General features: G+C 36.4%; 1 protein-coding gene across 1 annotated transcript in view; it reads left to right on the top strand.

The window, feature by feature from the left end:
* The window catches only part of LOC110291812 (contactin-associated protein like 5-2), a 718290-nt gene that overhangs the window by 392662 nt on the left and 312840 nt on the right, over positions 1-12788 (top strand). The window contains exons 9-10 of the mRNA XM_029482783.2: positions 5607-5756; positions 9729-9900. Coding sequence (XP_029338643.1) covers positions 5607-5756; positions 9729-9900 — 322 coding nt within the window. The remainder of the gene's footprint in view (positions 1-5606; positions 5757-9728; positions 9901-12788) is intronic.

The following is a 12788-nucleotide window of genomic DNA, read 5'->3' on the forward strand; positions in this document are numbered from 1 at the left end:
TCTTTATTCAGTGGGTCTTTGTGTGAATTAGGTATCAGTCTATTTGTGGCTTCACAGAATGAATTATACAGAGTTCCTTCTATTTCTATTTTGTGGAATTGTTTGAAGAGTATTGCTATTAGGTCTTTTTGAAGATCTTATAGAACTCTGCACTAAACCCATCTGGTCCTAGGGTTTTTCTGGTTGGGAGAGTATTAATGACTGTTTCTATTACTTTAGGGGATATGGGACTGTTTAGATCACCTATCTGATCCTGATTTAACTTTGATACCTGGTAACTGTCTAGATAATTGTCCATTTCATCCAGATTTTCTAGTTTTCTTTAGTATAGGCTTTTGTAATAGGATCTGATGATCTTTTGGATTTTCTCAGTTTCTTTTGTTATGGCTCCCTTTTCATTTCTGATTTTATTAATTAGGATACTGTCTCTGTGCCCTCTGGTAGTCTGTTTAAGGGTTTATCTATCTTATTGATTTTCTCAAAGAACCAGTTCCTCCTTTTATTGATTCTTGGTACAGTTCTATTTTATTTCTACCTTGTTTATTTGGGCCATGAGATTGATTATTTTCTGCCCTCTACTTCTCTTGGGTTTATTTATTTCTTTTTGTTTTAGAGCTTTCAGATGTGCTGTTAAGCTGCTAGTGTATGCTCTCTGTAGTTTCTTTTGGAGGCTATGAGTTTTCTTCTTAGCACTATTATTGTGTTCCACAAGTTTGGGTATGTTGTGGCTTCATTTTCATTAAACTCTAAAAAGTTTTAAATTTCTTTCTTTATTGCTTCCTCATCTAATTATCATTGAGTAGATTATTGTTCAGCTTCCACGTATTTGTGGGTTTTCTATTCTTTATGTTGTTATTGAAGACCAGTCTTAGTCTGTGGTGATCTGATAGGATGCATGGGATTATTTCAGTCTTCTTGTATCTGTTGAGGCCTGTTTTGTGACCAATTATATGGTGAATTTTGCAGAAGGGAAAATGAGTTGCTGAGAAGAAGGTATATTCTTTTGTTTTAGGATAAAATGTTCTATAGATATCTGTTTAAATCCATTTGTTTCATACCTTGTGTTAGTTTCACTGTGTCTCTATTTACTTTCTGTTTCCATGATCTTTCCATTGCTTAGAGTGGGGTGCTAAAGTTTGGGTATGTTGTGGCTTCATTTTCATTAAACTCTAAAAAGTTTTTAATTTCTTTCTTTATTGCTTCCTCATCTAATTATCATTGAGTAGAGTATTGTTCAGCTTCCATGTATTTGTGTGATGTGAAATGTGTGCTTTTAACTTTAGTAAAGTTTCTCTTATCAATGTGAGTTCCCTTGTATTAGGAGCATAGATGTTCAGAATTGAGAGTTGTTTTTTGTTTGTTTTTGTTTGTTTTGTAGATTTTTCCTTTGATGTGTATGAAGTGTCCTTCCTTATCTCTTTTGATAACTTTAGCTTAAAAGTCAATTTTATTCAATATTAGAATGGCTACTCCAGCTTGTTTCTTGAAACTGCTTGCTTGAGAATTGTTTTCCAGCCTTTTATTCTGAGGTAGTATCTGTCTTTGTCACTGAGGTGGGTCTCCTGTATGCAGCAAAATGTTGGGTCCTGTTTAATTATCCATTCTGTTAGTCCATGTCTTTTTATTGGGGAATTGAGTCCATTGATATTAAGAGATATTAAGGAAAAATGATTGTTGCTTCCTGTTATTTTTGTTGTTAGAAGTGGAATTATGTTTTGTGACTATCTTTTTTTGGGTTGTAAGAAGTGTTTTTCTAGATAGAAAGCAATGTACTTGACAAACTATAAAATGGCAAATGCAAAAGGGAACTATTTATATCTCCTTCTTCCATAATTCCTTCTATGATCATAACGTTACTAATTTCTTTGAACAACACTTTGTAATAAAAGAAATAATAACTCTTGTACTTATATTAGTGAGTATTACTTCTTTTTATATTATTGCATTGTCATCTCTGAGTTTTAAGAAATTCTGGTAAGTAAGCATTTATTTAATTAATTTGCTAACCAATTAAATAAAAATTTATCTGTATTGTGTTTTTATGTGAATAGTGACATTGTATCTTGAAAAAGAACATGAATACCTAAAACTACAACCGTAATGAAGAAACATTTCTAAATCTTATCAGATAACCTCCTGTTTTTTAACATACTTAAAGAATGATTTTTATTACATGGAGTAAAAATCTGAGATCAATAAAAAAAGAAGATTAATTTTTTACTTTTTCTAGGGTGTAGTTTCCCTCCTTGTGTTGGAGTTCTCAATTTATTATCCTTTGAAGTACTGGATTTGTGGAAAGACATTGTGTAAATTGTGTAAAATATCTTGGTTTCTCCATCTAAGTTAATTGAGAGTTTTGCTGGGTGTAGTAGTCTGGACTGGCATTTTTGTTCTCTTAGAGTCTGTATGGCATCTGCTCAGTATCTTCTGGCTTTCATAGTCTCTTACAAGAAGTCCGGGATAATTCTTGTAAGTCTGCCTTTATATGTTACTTGATCTTTTCCCCTTACTGCTTTTAATATCCTTTCTTCGTTATGTCCATTTAGTATTGTGTTTATTATTTGACGGGAGGATTTTTTTTTTTTCTGGTCCAATCTATTTGATGTTTGTAGGTTTCGTGTCTGTTTATGGGCATCTGTTTTTTTTTTTTTTTTTTTTTTTTTTTAGGTTAGGCAAGTTTTCTTCTATAAATTTGTTGAAGATATTTACTGGCCCTTTAAGTTAGGAATCTTTTCTTTCTTCTATGCCTATTATCCTTATGTTTGGTTTTCTCATTTTGTCCTGTATTTTACTGGATGTTTTGGATTATGATCTTTTTTGCATTTTGCATTTTTTGATTGTTGTGTCAATGTTTTCTATGGTACCTTCAGTGTCTGAGATTCAATCTTCTATTTCATGTATTCTGTTGGTGATGCTTACATCTATGACTCTTGATCGCTTTCCTAGGTTTTTTATCTGCAGGGTTGTCTCCCTTAGGCATTTCTTTATTGCATCTGCTTCCATTTTTAGATCCCAGATGGTTTTGTTCAATTCCTTCACCTGTTTGGTTGTGTTTTCCTGTAATTCTTTAAGGAATATTTGTGTTTCCCCTTTCAGATCGTCTACCTGTTTGCATGTATTCTCCTGTATTTCTTTAAGGGAATCATTCACGTCCTTCTTAAAATCCTCTACTAGCATCATGAGATGTGATTTTTAAATCAAAATCTTGCTTTTCCAGTGTGTTGGTATATCCAGGACATGCTGTGATGGGAGAACTGGGTTCTGATAATGCCAATCCTTTGTTACTGTTGGTAAGAATCTTGTGTTTGCTTTCACCAGCTGGTTATCTCTGGTGCTAGATGGCCTTGCTGTCTCTTGCTGGAGCTTGTCCCTCCTATGGGTCTGTAAGCCCATGTCAGCAGTCCTGGGAGACCAGTTCTCTCCTGGCAGAACTTGCCCAAGCTCCAGGTGCAGATGGTGACAGGAAGGATCCTATCCTAGCTTCTCTACTGTTCCTGTGCCCCTTGTGCTCCTTGCTAGTCCTATCCTGGACAGTTATTGGAGAGAAAATAGCTATCTCACCTTTGAACCTGGGAATGAAAGCATTCCTGGAAGACCAGCTCTCTCCTGGAGGGACCTGTGCATAGCATGCTTTTGAACAACCCCATCTCTCGGGTGCAGATTGTGACTGGAAGATCCTGTCCCAGCTGGGTTATTGTTCCTGTGCTCTGAGTGCTCCTGGCTGGTCTGGATCCCCTGAATTTTTTTTCTTACTTTCTTCATTGTCAGTGATATAAAAATATCTACTTTATACTTTAGAACTGAAAGTTCCAATTCTTTGTAGGAGACAACAAAATAATATTGTGCAATTTTTTTTTCATCCTAAATGTGTCACTTTTGTTATTATTATTTATTTTATTTTTATTAATTCGGGATTGCTTTTTACACTTATGAGTATGGATGCCAACATGGGCCAGAAGAAGATATCAGATCCAAGGGAACTGGAATTTCCTCCAGTATGAGATTTCTGAAGTAGTGCTGTGAACTGAACTCATGTGCTCTGGAAGAGTAGCCAGTGCTCATAACTGCTGAGGCAACTCTCCAGACTACATTTTAGTAGGTATCTTGGGAAACTTTGGCATTTCACTCTACAGGATACTGGCAGTGTTTGCCTTTTTTTTTTCCTAAAGCATATTTAACTCCTAATATGAATGTATCATATACAATCCAAATAATTCAGTGTTATTTGAAATAATAATCAGTTTGAACCTTTACTATTGTAAAAAAGAAATGGCCTCATGAAGTATTGACATCTCACATGTTGGCTGCATACATTATTACTTTAGAATTAATTCTTCAGACACAATCCATGGAAATGAAATACATTTGTTAGATATTTAATATTGTAGATATAACACTTTCCAAAAATAATGCATACATTTATGTTTAAAATCAAGATATATTGTCTGTTCCACTCTAGATCAGTTGTTCTATATGCTGTGGTCCTTTAATAAAGTTTCTCATTTTTGGGAAACCCCAACGCTATAATTATTTTGATGACTACTTTATAACTATATATATATATATTTTTTACTGTTTTGAATTATAATACAAATATTTGTTATACAGGATACTTGATATTCCACCCCTGTGAAAGCCTCATTCAACTACATAGGGGTAGCAACCTGTAGATTAAAAACAACTGCTCTATGGACAGTGTCTTTTGCCTTATGGACGCTTTTCAGTTTCGTAAGATTCCATTTATTATTGATCTTAGTTTTTTATCTACTGGTGTTCGGTTCAAGAAGTTGTATTATACCAATGCATATAGTAGTCAAACACAGAAAAGCATGGATAGTGATATTGAAAAGTATCAAGGCATAGAACTCACATATGAAGAGATAAAGGAAGGCTCTAGCTTCTACAGGTATACCTTAGCAAACTCCTGTGATGTTATGCAACATCAATAAGGGGAGATAGTAGAGCCTATGACTATAATAAACTTTTATGAACTTTATGTACTCCTATCCTAGGCCTATGCCTAGCCTAATCCTTAGCTCCTGTATACTAACCAGACTCGGCATGGTGAATCACATGTCTCCTTCAAATATAGCTTCATACATTGTGGGCATATATTTAAATTAGTAAATGAAAGCAAAACACACCTACAATTGCTTATACCTCAAATGTTCTTGCAAAATATCATATATTCATTCCTTGGAATCACCTGACAGAATATTTACCTCATTAGCACAGCCCTCATGGCCAAGACCCAAATTCTAGCTTGTAAAAGTTTTCACTAAAAGGATGATACAACCTTTAGATGATTCAAAAATGCAGAGTATGAAATGACCTATGCTGCTTCTGTATGAAGAAAAAACTGCTGGTGTCATTTTGAAGCATTTTAATAGTTTTTTTCCCAGCTTTTTCCTTTGCAGCCACCCATGACTATTCTAATTAATATATAGCATTTCTTTATTTGGCACAGATGTCCCATATGTTGGTTTGCCTCCATTTTTTTCTAAGAAAACAAAAACTATCAGAAATGGTTTAAGGAAAGAGAATAAGATGTAAGGCAGAGGAGAAATATGGCCCTCATGAAACAGCTCTTCCTGTGTCTCTTGCAGGCAGAAGCTTGAATGATGGCCAGTGGCATTCTGTCAACATCAATGCAAGGAGAAATCGTGTTACTCTCACACTGGATAATGATCCTGCTTCTACAGCTCTGGAAACCCCCTGGCTACAGATATATTCTGGATATAGTTACTACTTTGGAGGTAAGTTCCCTGCCTTTAAGACTTCACATAAAGGGGCAAGGAACCGATTTCAACCAATGCTTTGTCAACTAGATAACCCACCCTGTAGCTGGGCATACACACATGCAGCTGCATTCAAGCAACAAACTGCAAGAAAGCAAAACCTCAGACAATCCTGCAAATGTAAGTTATCTATGGCACAAAAAACTACAGCTATTAGAGTTGGGTTATGTAACTTACCAAAAGTGATTTGTGTTGCTAGGTCAAGCTTCTTGGTCTCACACTGGAAAGGAGACCTCAGCTGAAAACTTAGAAAAATGGGGCTGAGAGTCAGCAAATAACCACAAGAGGTAAAAACTCAAGTGGGAGGCATAAACAGTCGGCTCTGCGATCTCAGTCATCCACACTCATGGAGGATGGAGTAAAATGTAGAAGAGCTAGAGGCTCCAAGATACAAGGGGAGGAGTCATTGAAATTTCTGTCATCATTCTTTCTATTGTTTGCTGAACCCTTGTAACACTTCAAATAACAAAATCAAAAAATTACTGGGGTAGATAAAACTTATATGGCATATTATTATTTTTTATAGAGGCACCCATTTTGAGTATTTTAAAAATATCTTTTATTAAAAGAGATGTTGTCTACTTCTGAAACCAGTGGTCTGTCTTACAGAAGCCACATCTAACTGGGACTTAGTCCACGTGCCTCTCTAACCTGGAGCTCCTAGGATACAGTTCCTGGACTCCTTTTCTAGAACAAGCTCACATTCAAAATTTTTGGAAGATATAAACAAGAGCAGAATTCAGGCTTGTGGAAGCTTAGTAGTGAAGGTCTTATTCAGCATGTAATAGGCACTGGTCACCATGCATGGCACACATGTACACACAACATGGATATTAGTCTGTCTGTTCATGTTTCCCCTACACAATGTAAAGTGTAGCACAAGCTGGTTCAGATAATGTACATGTAAGCATAAGCTAGCCTTGCCCTAGGGATAACAGCTCCTTCCCATGAGGTAACTGAATACTAGCATTTTATTATAGGATTCACTGAAGAGATAGCAGAAACACTTTTCTCTCAAAATGAGGACATGAGTTCTATCCTTGGAGCCAGTAGTGAAAGAAGAGAATGGGCTTCATAATTCAGTCATCTGACTTCCAATCACACATGAAGGCATGTCATGGCTGCACTCTGTTTGGCTCACACAGAATGATAAAAATAATAATAACAGCAATGAAATACACACTATAATTACTTAAGTTCTGCCACATAGTAATCATGAACTCTACACTGATCTCTATTCCAAAACTTTTAGTCTGTTATCTCCAAATCCTTCTTCCTAAGCAAAAGTTTGACAGCCTTAAAACACACAAACACACACACACACACACACACACACACTATATATATATATATATATATATATATATATATATATATATATATATATATATGTAATATTTGCTTTGCACATGTCCAGAATATGTATTTAGGGTCCCTTTGGAAGGGACCTGTGTGGAACAAAATCAGTAAGATTGGATTTTAGCATGAGGAAGGAGCATAGTCTTTCACCCACAATTATCATTACAGACTTTGCCATAGTATATACTTATAGTGGTGATGTGTCTATATGATACATAATAAGGCTTCTGTTTGATGAAATAAAATAATCTGTAGGTTGGAGATATGACTCAATCATAAAACTCATATTGTGCAAACACACAAACATAGATTTGGACCCCTAGACCCCTCAGAAAGCCAGACTCTGTAGCTCATGACTATAATCTTCCTGCCACTCATACCAGCAAATTAGAGATATACTGTGGCAAAGAGAAAACTCATCTTCAGACAAGGTAGAAATGAGCAACTGCTATAGTTGTCTTCTAATCTCCATGTATTGACTGTGGCACTTGTGCAACTGTAATTATATACATCCTCACTCAAATAAAATCAAAATAATTTGTTGGTAGCTCTAGAGACAGTGAGTGTATGGAACAGATTCAATCTATATTTACTGCAGTCTCATAGTGAAAGGAAATGAATGGGAACAGATGCTGAACAGTGGTCTAAACTCCAAGCTGTGCATTCTACATTACATATGGAACTTCATCAGTGAAGAAAGAATGGTGGCCAGGAAATTATTTCCAAGCAAAATGGCCTTGATGAATCCTGTCACAATAATCTTCTGAAACATAACAGAAACAGCTTTCCTCCCCCTAGTTAGAATATTGTCAAATTCTGGGTTGGTTTTTAGGGTCCTAGACTTAGAATAAAAACATTTATTTGTGATATATGTGTTTGTACAAACCTACCATATACAGACTATAGACATAAGGAAGGTGAAAAATGAGCTTCAGAAATAATAGACAACTTCCAAAAATTCTTTCTAGAGCATCAATTAGAATTTGTAGCATCTCTTCACTTTATAGTATGACTGTGTAATATTAACTGGATGTTGGACCTTGAACTTCTGTCTATTAGAGATGTATGAGATAAATCCCCTTTATTTATGGCATATTGCCATGTTTTCAAATTCACATTACTATATGCTCTATTAAAACCACTGAGATGGCATTCATAAGAAAACACATATTCATTTACCTGCTTGCTCTTTACCTGTCTTAATGAGGAGAAGGTTGGCCTGGTCACAGGAGATGCTACACTGGTATAATGCAATTATATTTTTAAAAGAGCATTCTTTAAGAGGTGTGATGTTACCCTTTCACGTGTGCTATTACAGTCTATAATCATGTCCACTTAAGGCCATTATTCTCTTAATGTCTGCATTATTCTCTTAATGTCTGGATTTTCTTTGCACAGCATGTCAAAAACCTGCTTAGTTCCTGAGTATAATTTTCTTAGCAGCTAGACCTGTTAATGTTCCACAATTAACCAGTTACTCAGCTGTTATACTTACAAAGCATAATTTCCTTAGAAAATATAGTTCAGAATTACATTGTGAATTTAGATGTGTTTTTCAGACAGGCAACATTCCCAAACACTTTCCACATATGAATAGTATGTGAAGGATGCTGTTCAAAGGAAAAACAAATAGGTTTCCAACAGGAAGGTGTGTTGTGTGTGTGTGTGTGTGTGTGTGTGTGTGTGTGTGTGTGTTGCTGACTCAGTTGGTACAATACTTACCATGAAAGCATGGGAAACTGAGACTGGATTCCAGTACTCATATAAAATACTGGGCATGGTGTAGAACCTCTTGAGTTTCATTGCTGGCAATGCTGAGATGAGCAGGCTCCTGAGGCTCACTAATAACCCAGCCTATTCCAGAAAAAAAGCCTCCCAGTGGGTAAGGAGCCAGTGTCCAACAAAGTAAAATGAAGGCAGAGACCCAGAGTTAAGAACCAGCCAGTCTAGAAAAATTGGTGAACCCCTGATTCACAAACTAACCTTATCTTAAAGAATAAAATGGGAATTGGTAGAAAAAGACACCTTGAGGTTAATCTATGGCTTCTACATGTATATTAATGATATACTGTATCTTCTACATGCACCCACATAAAACACAATATTTTCTACATGTATTTACATGAGACACTGCATCTTCTTTATGTACCCAGATCTTCAGACATGCAATACACACACATACACACATACAGAGAGGGGGGGAATAGGGAGAGGGAGAGGGAAAGGGAGGGAGGGAGGGAGGGAAGGAGGGAGGGAGAGAGAGAGAGAGAGAGAGAGAGAGAGAGAGAGAGAGAGAGAGAGAGAGAGAGAGAGAGAGAGAGAGAGAGAATTAAGGTAAATGTCATACCAATAATATTCCCTTTGGCAGTTGTTTTTTCCTTTATATTGACTGAGCATCCACATTTTAAGTCATTTTTGCACCTCATCCTGAGCTAGGATTTACAACAAAAGTATTCCCTGCTATGAATAAAAAATGCCCAAATAATTAGACCTTAAGGTCTTCCATCAATAGGTTGCCAAAACAATGACAGATAATTTCAGTGCTCTTCATGTTTTTTCTCTGTCTCACAGGGTGCCCTGACAATCTCACCGATTCCCAATGCTTAAACCCCATTAAGGCTTTCCAAGGCTGCATGAGGCTCATCTTTATTGATAACCAGCCCAAGGACCTCATTTCAGTTCAGCAAGGTTCCCTGGGGAATTTTAGTGATTTACACATTGATCTGTGTAGCATCAAAGACAGGTAATTATTGTCTTGTCTCCTCTGTTCCCTGACCCCTTCCCATTCTCAGTTATAAATATGAATTTATTTAAGCAAAATTATAATCCACAGACATTATCCACATTAGATATAATTGAGTTGCCTAATAGAAAATATTTCTGAAAAGGATTTCAGGCTCAGAGAAAAACAGGTTAAATTATTTGAGTCTCTCTCCATGTTGACTTGCAGTAAATGAGATATGCAAAGTAAATCAAACTACAAATTTGTGAAAGGATTGAAATTTTATGCATAAACTTTTGATTACATTGAAGTTAAAGCACAGAGGAGAGAGAAATTACTCACCCTAAACCATTTCTTCCTTTGCCAGAAGTGGATGTTTTTCCTTTAATATCCAAAGTTTCATTAAATCTATAGCTACGGGATTGGCTGTGCTCAAGGTAGATGTCCTCAATTGGAGATGGCTGGTCCTAGCTGACACCAACTCCACCTATTTGTTTCTTTAGTTCCAAAGTGACTCAGACTAGTGATAATCAGAACTTTTATTCTACAACTCAGAGATTCAGCATAACACTCAGTTTCTAGCTAGATCTCTCTTGGGATTTGATTCTGCTTATCTTTCTAGATTTAATGTCAGAAAATCAAAGAGAATAGATACTGAATTTCAGCAGTATTTTGCTATGTTCCTTCTGTAGCACATACCTGGTTTTTCCCTTTAACTCTTAAGTTCTTCTACCCCTCTTAAGATATCAATGAGCCAGTGGGTTAAAAGGATTTATGTGCAAACCTATGTGTTGGTGTTAGAGGTCCTTGTCTAAAACAATTAACCATTGCTATAAATTGAAATAGTCCCTTATTTGTGAAACATGTGTTACTAGTAATGCCCCATGATGCCAGTAGTTAGTACCACTGTTAGAACGAGGAATGAGATGGAGGAGTTAACATCTTGAAGTTTGAGCCAAAATCATGGTTGACTAAGGTAAGAGTAAACAGAAGCTGGTAGTGCCACAGAATGGCTAGGAAACAGACCATGTTTTGTGTTACCAAGTCAAAGTATTTGACTTTGCATTTAAAATCTCTAGCACTGGGAAACATTTTATAACTAACTGTATGCAATAGCATTCTTAGCAATATATGTTTCCAGAGAAGCACAATGACTTTTCTTGTAATCCTCCATGTCTTAGATTCAGTGGACATGCAATAGTTCAGCTGATTTGCTATAGTTCAGCTCATGGGTCATTCAGGGAAGTCACATGGGTTCCACATAGCTGGGGATGTGGACCGAGAATCATTACAAAGAAGGCCTTTGTGCTAGCAGATTTTGGTTTCATATTCTATATGAGAATTGAGAAGGAATACCATGAGATTTAACTAGAAACATGAAAAAAAATAAAGAAAAATATCAACACATCTAGGGGAGTTCAAGTGATGAGTGTCCCGGTCTAGGAAGAAATAGTAAAAAGCAGCAAGTAACTTTACTGGAGAACATGGGAAATCAGCCATGCAGAACATGGTCTCTGCTAATGCTGGAAATAATGAAAATAATTAGATGGAACATTGACACACATTTCTGATACTATTACACATGTAACTACCAACACATCACTCTGTGTTCTTCATCCTTCCCCACTGCCTCCCCCCTTTATTTTCCATTTGGCCATGTGTGCTTCATTAAAATGTGCTTATTTAGAGGTCTCAAAATCAAAGCAATTACAGGAAATGGATACTACCCCAGGTAGTATGCTGTACTCCTGGCAATGAAGAAACTTCCAAAATCATCATCTGGTGCAGCATTAGAGTATTACTGATCAACATAGGCACATTTGTCAATTGGTTATCTTTGATATCTTAATATACAATCAAGGACTCTCATTATTTTTGATAACATGAAAGTTATTGCCATCTACCTTGCATTGTTACTTTTGTGTAGTTGCAGTCTTGAGTGATTACATACAATTGTGTTTGGTTTACTTGTTTAATGAGAAATGTGATTCCTTTCATGGATAACTGGTATGTTTCACTTGAATTGCAGTTACTTTCTCTTACAAAAAAAGCAAACCTGTGTCCAAAGCTTTCATTGTTCTAGTTCTGATCTAATTTGCACTTGTGTGAAATCTGGGAACCTAGGTGAGAGGTTACAAAGTGTTCCAGAAGTTTTGTTGTTGTTATTTTGTTTTATTTTCCTTCAGTTTTTGTAATAAAAATAGATGTCATAATGAAAGTGAGTATCCAAGTAAACTACTAGCAGCAATAGAAGCAAGGAAGGGAAAATGTGTGGTATAGATGCAAAAAATAAAGAGGCAATTGGTCATAGGTCAGGCATGGAGAGAAAAGCCTCAGTGCTTGGCAAGCAGACACAGGGAATCTCTGGAGCTCCCTAGCCAACTCAGACAGGGAATTCCAGTTTCTGAGAAACTCCTGCATTGTTCCAATTTTAATGTGTTAATCAGGGTGAATATTTTGGCCTGCTGCTAGGAACCTGCCTGCTAGGTTTCCCTACCTATGCACTTTCTTGGCAAACAGGACCATGGAGAGCATTGTGTATCCTTTTGGACAGCAGATACTAAGACCTCTATCCTTGCTTTCTATGTGCTTTTTCTCCTTCACAGGGACATGGGACCGATCTACACATCTTGGCTTTTCTTTCATAATCTTTTGTTCGCTTGTTTGTTTGTTTCCAAATATGCCTGGAAGGACACTCAGATACTGAAGGCCATGCAGTACATTTTTTAATTGGATGTTTTATTTATTTATATTGAAATACTATCCCCTTACCCAGTTTCCCATCCGCAACCCTCCTATCCCATTCCCCCTTACTCTGCTTCAATGAAGGCGCTTCCACACCCTCCTACATATTCCTGCTTCCCTGCCCTAGCATTCCTCTACACTGGGGCATCAAGCCTTCACAGGAC

Source organism: Mus caroli, unplaced genomic scaffold, assembly GCF_978045245.1.
Source record: "Mus caroli unplaced genomic scaffold, Mus_caroli_1 scaffold_1, whole genome shotgun sequence".
In the NCBI taxonomy this organism is placed as follows: Eukaryota; Metazoa; Chordata; class Mammalia; order Rodentia; family Muridae; genus Mus; species Mus caroli.